This window comes from Molothrus aeneus, chromosome 3 (genome assembly GCF_037042795.1).
Source record: "Molothrus aeneus isolate 106 chromosome 3, BPBGC_Maene_1.0, whole genome shotgun sequence".
Lineage (NCBI taxonomy): Eukaryota > Metazoa > Chordata > Aves > Passeriformes > Icteridae > Molothrus > Molothrus aeneus.
The window spans coordinates 2,379,275-2,392,610 of NC_089648.1; the positions used below are offsets into that span (position 1 = coordinate 2,379,275).

General features: G+C 40.7%; 1 protein-coding gene across 1 annotated transcript in view; it reads left to right on the forward strand.

The window, feature by feature from the left end:
• The window catches only part of USP34 (ubiquitin specific peptidase 34), a 118,835-nt gene that overhangs the window by 19,858 nt on the left and 85,641 nt on the right, over positions 1–13,336 (forward strand). The window contains exons 3-6 of the mRNA XM_066546024.1: positions 1,115–1,529; positions 6,624–6,674; positions 6,820–6,969; positions 11,202–11,269. Coding sequence (XP_066402121.1) covers positions 1,115–1,529; positions 6,624–6,674; positions 6,820–6,969; positions 11,202–11,269 — 684 coding nt within the window. The remainder of the gene's footprint in view (positions 1–1,114; positions 1,530–6,623; positions 6,675–6,819; positions 6,970–11,201; positions 11,270–13,336) is intronic.

A 13,336-nucleotide genomic window follows, 5' to 3' on the forward strand; every position in this document is an offset into this window, starting at 1 on the left:
GCCCACTGTTCTGTGTCTGACAGGTGATGGAGAAGATGTCTGCTGCAAGCCAGCTCCCAGTTTGTGTAGCAGTAACTTGGTGTGGTGGAGTTGGAGTCAGAAGGGGCAGAGTCCCTCTCCCAGAGTCTGTCACAAGCACCTAGCCTTCATTTTGCTCTCCAGGGAGTAAGGCCAGTGCAGTGATGGCTTTCTGGGCTGTGCTCTCCAGGATTTAAATCCTTCTGCAGGAATATCCTCCACCTTTTTTGTCAGAATGAGGGAGGTGCTGGTTTGTGTGGAAGAAGCAGCAGTTCCCAGACAAGAGGTTTAGGTACCTACCTCAGGGGTTTATGCACCCACAATCTCTTTGGCATCCACAGTTAGTCCTTACCCACAACTAGACTCACATTAGAGCTTTTGAACTTGATGATTTAATTGATTTTTTAATGATATTGTCAAAGGCATGTTTTCCCCTCTTGTTCTTTGCAATTTACAGTTGGTCAGTAGATAAGCAGGGGAATAATCTCTGAGCCTGCCAAGTGAAGAAGGTACTGAAGATACTTGAGCTGCCTTTTCCTAGATGGATAGAGGGTATCAGTGTGCATGGGATCACCATCCACATGCAGATAAAGGAAGTGGACTTGAATACTCCATTAAAAATAAAATTACTTTGCAGCCCTGTTGATTTGAAAATAACAATAAGGAGTTCTTACACAGCTGACACGAATGTCAGGATGATTTATTGCACTAAAGAGCAGCAGAGAAAGCCTGATGAGGAAATGGAGTCAGAAACAGACTGAAAAATGTGACTTCTTCAGTAGCACAGTGACCTTGCCCACAAGGCTTTTTTTCTGTATTTTACTTGCTGTACCAGCTGCTAAGTGATAACAGGGACTTCATAGTTTGGGTAAGCATTTGGAAATAATGGGATGTTCTCAAGGCTTAAGGAGGGTTCTGTGACTCCCACTTGCTGCTGGGTAGAGTCCGTTTCATTTGGATTTCCTTCATTTTATGATTCTGTCAAATAACTTGTTGTTTAAAATGTTTTAATGCCAAGAGTTCTCTTGGTTAAGTACCCGCCTGGTTTGAACTGTAGGAATTTTTATTCATTTATTTTTTTTCTCTTTTCTTACAGACAATGTTTGTGCTGTTTCAAGGAGTATAAACATTTGGAGATCTTTAACCAAGTAGTTTGTGCGCTGATTAACTTAGTGATTGCCCAAGTGCAAGCTCTGAGGGACCAGCTCTGTAAACATTGCACTATTCATATAGATCCAACATGGCCAGAGCAGAGTCACCATGCTGATGAGCCCCTGAATGTAGAGAGAGAGTCTCACCAAGAAGAAAATGGACAAAAGCCTCTAGAGAACAAGTTTGATTCTGCAAGAACTTGTATCCTGGGCGAGGAGGAGCCCTCCAAGAGCACGGAGCCTTTCAGCTTGTGGAGCACTGATGAGAAGGAGAAGCTGCTGCTGTGTGTGGCAAAAATCTTTCAGATTCAGTTTCCTCTGTACACAGCTTATAAGCATAATACTCACCCCACAATAGAGGTATAGCTTCTCTTTGTGTGTGTCTTGGTGAAAGGTTAATTGTTGTCATTAATGAGCAGATTGGAGTTTGTTGCTTTCACTCAGGATGGGCGCATGCAGCTCTCCTTCAGTAGAGCTTTTCAGAGAAACTTTCTGAATATATGCATCCTCTTCTACCTTCTTTAAACTGTGCTTAATTGTTATAGGTAATATATTGATAAGAGCTGGCTGGAACTGTACACTGAATTATTGTGCTGTTTAAATAACAGGTAGGCCAAAAGGGGACTAGAGCAAAGCCTTTCCTCCAGAAGGTAACCCATGAATAGTTTACTAATTTTTCTTTCCAATCTGTGGTTCTAGAAGCAAAACTTGATAAACTAAACTTTGTGCAAGACCAAACTTGTTAGAACAGCTAGTTAATTGACTGGAATAGCTGAGATCAACACAGATTGCTTTGTTCCAGGTGCTGATTTTTCTCTCTGATATTTGATATAGCTGCCATTCACATTTTCCCTGATTTTCCTCTTAAAAAAATTAATTCCAAAATCCTGCCATGTTTAATTCACAGTTTCTGAAATAAATATGGTGGTGTTAGCCTTTCCTAGTGGAAACACCATGTTTTTGGGATGGTTGGCTTTTGATCCAACTTGTGGTAGTCTAATAACAAGTGAAGAGTTATTTTACAATATTTGTATGCAAATTAGATGTACATTTCACTATATAGGAAAAGCTTTTATCCAACAAACTTCTGAGAAAGTCAGAGTGGGGAATTAAAGTGCAGCTCACCCACTCCTTTTATTTTATATTTAGAGAGTTGTGGGAGCTCACTGGAGCCCTGAGGGTTGAAATTTGCTTTATAAACTTAAGTCCAAAATGAGAAGATGCTGAGTCAGATATAATGATGTGAGTTAGGGTGGTCACAACAGCTGATCAGTTCTGATGGAATGGATGCTGCCCTGTCTGACAGGAAATGGAGTTAAAACCCCCTACACAGCAGGTTTTTTAGGTGGGCTGGATTTTGGTTCTTGCTCTTCTCCAAACCATATGGGCATAAGTTAACAGAGGTAGTTTGGAGTGTATCTGTACAGATATAAAGTGAATTGATTTATCCTCTGCACTCCTGTGGGACATGTACTGGGACTGGCTTCAGAGGAATGTGGAATGAACAATTCTGGAGCAGCTTCTCTGTGGACTATCACACGTCCTTCTTTTAAATTGCTATTTCATGTATTTTTCCCTTCTCTTTGAATTTCACTTCCAAACGATCAAAAGGAGATCTCAGGTGCCTGATGGGATTTCTTTTCCCTTGGTGTGCAGCCTGGGAGTGATTTAGACCCAGATCTGTTGTAGCTTGCTGTACTGTGATGATGCCCAGCACTCCAGACATACTAATGGATATAGGTATAAATGTAATAATACATCTATCATCTCTTATACATCACTTGAATTATCAAATGCATTCATTAGCTAGCCTAAAAACACAACTTAAGGGGGAGCTGGGAAGAAAACCACTGCCCTGAGGTACAGGCAGGTAAGGGAATTTTTCTTTTCCTTTCTGCTAGACTTTGTGTGTTTTGGTCAGGATTATGGAGGTGTGCCAGCCTGCCATATTTGTATACCTTTTTTTTAGGGGGGGAGATTTTCAAATTTTGCTTCTAAAAGGTCCCAGCATCAATAATTTTTCTTACAAACTGATATTTTCTGTATCTAGGAAGCAGTAGGATTCTGTTATTCTGCTGTTTTCATGTCAAAACTTTCTGCTCCCATGAGTGACTCGCTGAAGTCTAGAATTTAATTTTGGATTTCAGTCTGGAGCACGTCTTAGCTGAACTGAGAAAGTTATTAGTCCCAGTAATAAGAGCACTTCCTGCTTTAAATCAGGCTTGGTTTCAGTCCTCAAGAGATCCTAAAATAAAAAAATCTCTGCTTTGAGTCCATTAGTTATACTTGTAAGTTAAACAGATCCTGAACAGCCTAAATCTGCAAAAAAATTATTGGTAGAAGCTGGTGTAGCTCTCCCTCTCCCACCAAACATTTCCTTTGCCCTGGAAAAAGGGAAATGTGCTGATCCAGAACAGATTCCAGTCTCCACTCTGACTGACTTCAGAAATTCCTTGTATTAGATTCTCGAGGTGAACTTTGACAATTTCATGGAGTTATTGAACGTAACTCCATTGGATTTATGTTCATCCATGAAGGTTTTGCCGTGCCTAGGCTGCCTCTTAGGCTGCCATTTAGGAATTCCCACCGTGAGGCTTTCCCACAGTAACAATTAGTGGTCAATATATTTCCCTTGTCCTTTGCTCCAAGACACCTCCAGGGGCTTTGTTCTTAATGGCAGCAGACAATCCTTGAAGTGTGATCCCTTCTCAGCTGCTGGCCAAAGCCTTTGGACACTGGGCTGTCTGCTGGAGAAGGAAAACATTCATGTGGAAGCAGGAGGTTTCCCTTCTTCAGGAGTTCATGAAGCTGGATGAAAATGACCAGCAAAGCAAGATTGGTTGGAGTCAGAAAGGTGCCTCTACCTGTAGGATCATGCAGATCTTTCCTTTAATGACGTGGGCTAAGAATTGTTTTAGTCCCTTACAACATCTCTAAAGTGAGAGTGAAGACCACAACAGCCTGGTTGGTATCCAGAGGAGCCATGTACACACCTCTCTTGAAATTCAGCAATATTTTTGGTGCCCAGAGGGGTATTTATGTCTATTTTTCATCCTAAACAAATTTAACTCGGAGTATTTTTAAAAATATGGTTGGTTTTTTGAGGAATGTTCATTTCAAACTTTGAAATTATTTTTTTTTCTTTATGGGATATTTTTATCCCATGCATACAGGGTGGTTTATAACTGTATGCCCTATCCTTTTCATTCTTAGTGCAGCAAGTGAAATACCTGGAATGGGCACTTCAGAGGAGGGAAAAAAAGAATTTATAAAAGGAAGCTCTTAAAATCCTGCAGAGAAAGAAGCAGCAATGTGAAGTGCACTCCTGAACTTTGCACTGTCTCAGAATGAACAAAGGATCTGAAGGGAGTTCCCTGACCATTTAACAGATCTTGGCAGGATGAAATGAAAGAGGAAACAACATCAGTTGTTGAGGTGCCTCTAGCTGCAGTCCCCAGCTCTTTGGGGTCTTGTGCTCTCTGCTTCTCCCTCTCAAGGAGATATTTTCTTGGAAGATGTGTGCTTTCTGCCCAGGTTGTGTCCAGTCAGACCTCAGCCAGTGCATTTTATTATGGAATGTTTGGAAGGCACCTTAAAGCTCATCCCATCCCATCCCATCCCCTGCCTGGGGACACCTTCACTGTCCCAGGCTGCTCCAAGCCCCATCCAGCCTGGGCACTGCCAGGGATCCAGGGGCAGCCCCAGCTCCTCTGGGCACCTGTGCCAGGGCCTGCCCACCTCCCAGGGAAGGATTTCATCCTAATCCCAGATCTAGCCCTGTCCTCTGGCACTTTGAAGCCATTCCCCCTTTTCTTTTTGCTGTGTGGCTTTGGGACAGCACTATCCCTGCCTGCCTTTCTCAAAGTCCCTCTCCAGCTTTTCTCCAGGTCAAGATCCTGGAAAGCTGCTCTGGATTCTCCTGAACTCATGGTTGGTTTTAATGCCATATGAGGAATTCTCTAATTTCCTCATACAATTGAAAAGAGCAAAAGGAGGAGAGTAAGGAACTTCAGCCTGTTGTGTTTCCCATCTGCAAGAGCAGGAGTCACATTTCCAGACTCAGTCTCTCAGAGCAGCCTTTTCCAAGCTTTGCAGGACTCGTGCAGCAGCGCTCTGTGAGTTTGGGATTTCTGCATTCGAAGAACTGCAGCTCACTTGACAACAAATCTCTTGTTTTTTCAAGGAAACTAATGAAATTTCTCACACCATTTCTGCACTTTTCATGAGCGGAGCACTGAACACCTTTTCTTGCTGCTTAAAAACATACCACCTACTGCCTTCAAAGCTGATTTAAAAATAACTGGTAGAGTATCACGAGTTCAGGCGTGACTTAGAGTTCAGCAGAAGAAAAAAAGAAAAGAGATGCTTAGCTATAATATGAGCATATTGAATAATTCAAAATGTTTGTATCACACTTAATCCATCCAAAATTGCTTGCCTCCAGCATCCTCTGGTACAGTTCTAAGATTACTCCTACACAGCTATTTAAAATATATTCAGGAAATTTCATTTAAAAACTTAACTTTAAACTTGCATTCAATTTGTGACTATCAATACTGGGTGTTTGCCATGGAGGGATGAGAAGAAGAGCAATGTGTGGCTTTACCTACAAGTATCCATGGCAATGTTGGGTTTTACAGCCACTTTTTGTACCTCCAGTGCCCTTTTGCCCCTAGCAAGTGCATGAAACCCACAATATATTACAGCCCTAATAAAGAAACTTCCCTCTCTGTACTGCCCAACAAGTGGATGTTGTGGACATTAAAAAGAAAAGCTATTTTCCTCAACCATTTTAAGTTTAGTGCTTCTAGAAAATGAGATTTCTTGTTGCAGCAAGTAGCTAACAGAGTGATAGGGTGATAGAATTCTTTCCCCTTCTTCACTTCACTCACTTCTGTGAAAGTCTGGCATTTATTTTGTACAAGGTGTTTTGTTATATATAAAAATGTAGGAGTTGAAATTAAATGGCAGTGAATATTTTGACATTTTAACCCTTTCAGTCATTACATGTAGGATGTCCTGCAGTTCATCTGAATTCAGATGTTTGCATATGTGTCTCATCTTTATTAGAAGATGCATTCCAAAGTGCCTGGATTGGTTCTGTTCTGTGTTTCTCAGGCTGGTGTGACAGACTGTGCCCTTGGCCATACTCCTGTTGAAAAAATGGGTGATCTGAACAGGGGTGGGATTGAAGAATAATTTGTTCATCCAGACTCTGCTGAAATCTTCTCTTAAGTATATTTGTGTATTTATATCTATTAAAAGAGGTAAGAAGTTTGGAAAAGTCTGTTTTGCAGTGGAGAAGTGGAGCAAAGCTTGAGTTTCTGTCTTCTCTGTATGAGGAATTTGGGTTTTTTATTGTTGACTGTGATACCTGGTAAATGGCAGTTGGTTTTTTTGTTCTATAAATGTGTTTTTATTGCTTGAGTTAATTTTAATTTTTTCTTTAAACAGGATATTTCTGCTCAAGAAAGCAATATATTAGGGGCGTTCTGTGATATGAATGTAAGTTGTCCACTTTTAAATAGAACATTTCCTAGAAATTTAACCACGTTCTATAAATCTGTGTTACACTCATGCAGCTTTTGAATTTCCTCGATGTCTGGACGATGTGGTGCTGATTCCTGTGCTGGTTTTTGCCTCTTGGCAGGATGTGGAGGTGCCCCTGCACTTGCTGCGTTACGTGTGTCTGTTCTGTGGCAAGAATGGCCTTTCCCTGATGAAGGATTGCTTTGAGTACGGCACCCCCGAGACGCTGCCCTTCCTCATCGCCCATGCCTTCATCACAGTGGTGTCCAACGTGAGTGTTGCCCTTCTCCTCCACTTCAACAACACTAACAAGAGCCCTCTGAAGGCTGCAAGAGCTCCCTGGGACCAGGCAGGGATAAAAAGGCTGTAAATTTTCCATGTTTGCTCATGCACAGAGTGTTTCGTTATCCAAGCCCTCTGCATCTCCTGGCAGCACACACGGAGTTGTCAGGTTGTACCTAGATGGGAAGATTGTAACAGCCCCCAAAGACACTTCAAAGAGTGTTGTCAGAGGCCATTTCTGTCCCTGAAATTGTGCCATGAGAGTGGTTTTAGTTTCTTCAGGCTATTTTAACTTCTTAGCTATTCCTTATGAGACACAGAGGAAAAGCCTGTGGATTTTTTTTCTCTTCAATTTCCTGTGATTTTATGCCATTATACACATTTGCAGCATAGAGGTAATCATCTGTTTTCCCATTATAGTTTCAGAATTCATATCCTCCATCATGTCTGCATTTTGAAATCACAGGGATTTTTGATTGGCAGAATTATGAATTGATTTTAGTGGAGATTTGAAGGAAATTGGTGCTAAAAATAAAACCCAGTCCCTGAGGAAGGACATATGAAACTTAGTGTAATGTCAGGATAGAAGTTGTGACTTGTCTTATGGATGGGCAAAAAGAAAACCAGAAGTTTGTTATACCTTGTACAGAGTGAATTTGACATGACTTTGAACTGATTGCAATTTGAAATACTTCAAATCAGATCCTTCCTCCCACACACCTTCCCTCCTTCCTCAGTGCTGTTCTGCCCAGCCAGGGGGATGCTCTGGGGGAGGCAGTGCTGAAATCAGCCTGGTGTTGGGGTCTGTGGGCCCTGTGCTGATCTTCAGTGAGGGAATCCCTGATTTGCAGCTCAGAGAACAAACGGGGTGAGGCCGTGGTCTGCTCCATCCTTTTCCTCCTGCCCAGGAGGGCTCTGCAGCCCCTCTGCGTGTTCTCTGCTGGACCTATTGTGTGAGCTTCATCTTCACTGCTGCTACTGCAGTCCTCATCAAATCACCTGCTCAAAGTGTGTGTTCTGGTGTTACTCTGGTTCACAAGGAAATTTTGGTCATGGAACCAAACATTTCTGCATTTTTGTTTTATTTTTTTTTTTTTGTGAGAAGGGGCAAAGCTGCTTCAGTAATGAGTGGCAGCTCCCTATCACAGCAGCATGTTTTCAAGCCAGCATTCTGACTGCAAATCCCATTTCCTGGGTATCCTGCATCAGTGCAACTGCCTGTCTTCATTGTCCTTTTTAGAAGTCTTTTTTTTTTCCACATAAATTGTTTCTTCTTAGTTATGTGCCCTATCCCAAAATACTTCTCAGCAAAGTTTCTCCTTTCAGATATTTACTCAGCCACTTTGCATTTCTCTTTGGTTTAGTAGGTAACCTGTTAAGCTGGCTCTTGCAGCAGTTTTAGATGGGTTCCATGGCTAAACCTGGCAGATAAAATGAAATTCAACCCAAACCATAACTAAAAGTACTGTTTCTTCAGCCTCTTCCAGCATTGCAGCTTTTCCCATTCAACAGGCATCTTTCTTTTGAACTCTGTCTGGCTTTGCTGACAAATCTCTGTGAGTTGAGGAAAACTGTTTAAAAAAATTGTATTTAGATTTTATTTTTAAATGTCAGTTCACTACAGAAAGTATAAGAAAATGTTCTATGTATAAGGTGCTTTATTCATCCACTTGCTGCATTTTGGTATCACTCAGTATACTTGGAAGCACTGCTGCTGCCTTTCAAATGCAATGTATTTATTGCAGCCAAATGAGGCAGCTAATTTTTTTGGACAAAATACATTTTATCTTGCCAATATTAAAAATATATATATATTTCTCCACTTGTATAATGATGCATGAACTTAGGATTTTTATGTAATATTCATCTTTCCCTGTTTGCTTTTATAAAATTTCACTGTTTAATTCATAGAACTTAGGGAAATATAAATAATTGAAGAGATGTTGCTGATTGTGAACCAATGCAGCAAACTCCACTAAAACAAAAATAATCATTCACAAACCTGAAGAAGATAGTGGTGGTCTCAGCAAGAACCCTGCTAATCTGCCTTGGTTTTATCCCAACACATTTGATTTAATGGGATATAGATATTTATTCCAATAATAGCTCTGCAGTGTCAATGCTACCTTGTTCCCAGTGTGTGAAGCCAGCCCACAGTGTGCAGTAACCCTGAAATACAATTTCACAGCTGTAGGAACTCTTGAGAATGGCAGCTAAGTTGCCATTCTTGTAAAGATTCCGTGAAATATCCATGCTGGAATTTTTTTTTTTCAAGCCTGTAAGATGAAGGAGTTCTTCAGCCACTGCCTTCTAGAAATTCATTACCTCTGGTAAAGAGCAAATAATAGGAAAAAAACTCTCTGAAACTTGAGAACAGAACAGATGTAGTGAATACTTTGTCTTACAAGCAGGTGGAAGCAAAAAGTGGTGTAATTTTTTGGCACTTTACAGATGCTAGTTGATGTCGTTTTATATACGTTCTTTTATGTCATTTTAACAAGTTAGTATGCAAATGTGAATCCATGTTCAAAATCATAATTTCATTTGTAACATGTGCAATGATGCTTTAATTGAATTCTATGGCTGAAGGTTGTGTGTAATACAAGTTTACAGATGCATGATTTCAGTTTAGGAGTTGGAACTAATACAGAGTGAAGCTTACTGTGAACAGTGAAAGCTATAAAAACAAAATGATAAAAACATTTCATACTCTTATCTCACAAAGAAATGTATTTTCTTTGCTGTTTCAAACTGTATTTTAAAAAACATTTCATACTTTTATTTCACTAAGAAATGTATTTTCTTTGGTATCTCATACTGTACTTGAAGCAGAGTACACGGTGTTAAAAATCAAATGGCGTAATGGCAATGGTATATTTGTCACCCCTGCAATTCCTTGTCAAAATGTTATTTAATTCCTGTTTCTAGAGCAAGCATCCTCTAGTGACACTTTGTATCTTTGGGATGTTAGCATTTTTTCCCTTCTTGAGGCTGCCAGTTGGATCAGAAGTTTATTCCAAGTGTGGTCTTTTTTTGCAGAGGGAAGGTTTGGCTGGTTTGTCTTGCAAAGTAGGTTATATTGTTACTGTGCAGTGCTTGTTGCCTTGTTAAAAGTAAGCCTGCAAATATTTTTGTCAGAACTGCCTCAAAAAGTTCCTTGGCAAATGCTGGAAACGTTGAAAAGAAGCTGCTGAGAAGTTTGACTGCAGCCTAATATTCTTCTCTCCTGTCAAGAAGGAATACAGGGAATATATGCATTTTCTGCATATGGAATTGAGTCCTTACCAGAATTTCTTGCATCAGCTGCAAAGCTGAAATTCTTTTAAGAGCAGAGGTGGGGATGCAGAGGGCCCTGAGTGAGTGATGGGGCTGCTTTTCACAAGGGCTGTGCAAAGTGCACATGATTGAATTTACATTGAATTTACGTGGGCAGGAGCAGCTGCTGCTGCTGCTGCTTCATCTGTGCTCCAGCCCTTACCTGGCACGGAGTAACAGGTTTAACAGGCTCTGAATTCCTTTTTGAAATGCAGATGGCACCTCTGACTTTGCCTCTGGAAGTCCTTTGGTCGGTGCTTTTCCTCACAGCGGTGCTAAGTAGCTGTTTCAGGTTGTTTGGTTTTTGGTTTTTGGGTTTTTTTTTCCTCTGCATTTATTTTCTTCCTGCAATCAGTTTTGCAAAGGTGGTAAAGGCAGAATGGTAAATATGAGAAATGCAAATATGGTAGTAAAAAACTCTGCTTAATCACTGCTTGTAAAACATCTTATTTTAAAGGATATGTAAGCCCTAAGAAGCAAAACAACACAAGTCAAACAGTGTTACTTGGTTTAGGAGTGGTTTGCAAGGATTTAAAGAATGGAATAATTCTCATGTGAACTCTTAAAGAAAAAGGAAAAAAAAACCCACAAGGCTGACTAGGAGTTTTTCCTACTGAAGAAATTACAGAAAATACAAAATACAAAAATATACCTGGGCAGTATACTATTTATACAAAGTCTGTATTTTCCAGCTGACCAGCAGCAAAGATGCAAATCCTCCTTATAAGTCAAAAAAGCATTCCTTGGGTACCAGTTTGGAAAATCAGAAAATGGAGAAGTTGAACAAAAACCACCAAGAAAGCCTTTTTACAAGTGGGGTTGCATGTGCAAATGTACCAAGAGTATTTCAGTTCTCTTTAAATGTCATTAATGAAATCTTTATCTATTTCTGTTTTTGCATTATAGATCAGAATATGGCTACACATCCCTGCTGTCATGCAGCACATTATACCCTTTAGGACTTATGTTATCAGGTAAATTTTTATTTTAAGAATTTTTCTTGTGGGACTGTGTGACGGCGCCTATTTCTAATTGCAGCTGCCACTTGTCATTGTACAGGTTGTTGCTCTGACTATCATTTCAACAAGGAGGGTGGAGGTAATGTTTAGAGTTAGTTTGGGCAGCTCCTTGCATCTGATTTCAGTATCAATCAGATCAATCTTGTTAAGAACATTGTGTGACATCCAGCCCCATTCTCCAGCTGTACTCCAGTCTCCCTCCCTGTGATATTTTATAAAACTCCATCAAATTTGCAGAGAGATGCTGGAAGTACAAGAGCAATGTGCAGTCACTGGGATTTCAGACCCTGAGTTTGAACACAGCTTCACAACGTTCTGATGTTCTGGGTTTCCAGCTGGCAGGAGCTGAAGTGTGATCAAAAGTCTGCTTGCACTCTTATGGAGCTAAAGATATCCAGTCCCAAAGATTTGCTTTATATCAAGCTGTCTATCATGAAAATAACATTTTCAAATTGAAGTACTTGTAAGGGTATTTAATTATACAAGCAATTTGTTTTTATTGGCTTTCTCAGGACAATAGAAACATTTCAGTGAGCTGCTGATGAAATGATCTCTGTGTGTGTATCTGCCTGGAGGTGGAGGGGTGTGGTCACAGCTAATTCCCATTCCAGTAGCCCAACTTAAAATTTTCCTGGTGCAGGCCACTGCTTTTGCATAGGCACAGCTCCTCCAAGGCTGTGGGTTTCCTCTGACTACTGTTAGAAATGTGCTTATACTGCTCATAGCAAAAAATGGGCCTTTACACATTATTCTGTCTTAACTATGCCAGTGTAAAATAACACTCAACAAAAATAATTACATTGGCAACAAACAGGCTCCCAGAACAATGAGACTGGGAATTGTTTCATATTTTAAAAAGCTCTGGTTTTATATTGACTGTAAAAATTTAAGTACTGACTTGGCTGTCGGTCTATATTCCTATACTGTGGTTTCTACTAAAATGATACCAGCAGAGAGAAGAGTATTTTGATCTTTTAATAAAACTCATCACTCTTGAGCTCCAGTCCAGCCATGTGCACTCCTTTAATGCTGATGTACTATCTTTGAAATCTTCCAAAGGTAATTATTAATCATGAGGCAGTCAAGAGAGGGCAGGCAGAGGATTCTCAAGTGCTGGTCTCTGTACATACTCCATTAATGCTTGTTGGGAATTTGGTCATGAGCCTTCCCTGTCTTCTTGCAATGTATGGAAATGGAAAAGAGCATTGAGGGATCAGCAATTGGAGTTAGGCTGATGATAAGGAACTACTGAGGGAGACAGAATAACACATCCTGTAGTTGCTGCTGCTAATTCTTGCTTGTCATGCTGTAATGCTTAAAACATTTTCTATTTTATAACTGTAGGTGCAATTGGGGTCACTGGAATGTGTAGAAGATTTTGTTTGGGGGGGTGTTCTCATGTCTTCCTCTTTACCCATTAGAAGATTTGATTTGCAGTTTGATTTGTCAGCAGCTTCTTGCCATAAATAATGCCCCTGATGTCTGTCTGTAGAATTTCCAATAGGTTCACATCAATCACAAAGATAACACTGTCACAGGATACATCCATGGAAAACCCAGCTGAGGCCAGGAAGGTGATGTTCTCCCAGGTTTTATTTTTCACAGCTGAATCCTGATGGGATCTGAGGTTGCTCAGTGTTATCAAATCAGAGCTTTTTTAGTGAAGATTTGCCTATGGAGTGGGACTGAAGCTTGGAGGGCACATAACAGAAATGAGCTCTGGTGCTGTGCCTTGGGGTGGGACAGAAGTGAACCCAGATGCCTTCAGGGAAGGAGGAGTTTCCTGATGGATGCAGCTCACACCACGTGGTGTCACACTTACAGATCCTGGCTTAGCAGCTTGGGTCTCTGGCTCTCCATCTGCTTTTACTTCAGGAAAAAGACAGGAAAAAGGGGACACAATCCTGGGCACAGCAGCACAGCACCTTCTAAGGAAATGCTGCAGAGCTTCTGCTGCCCTGCAAACTGCAAGGCTTTGGAGGAGAGGGTTTTAGTCCAGAGGGAGCTCCTGGGGCTCTGATT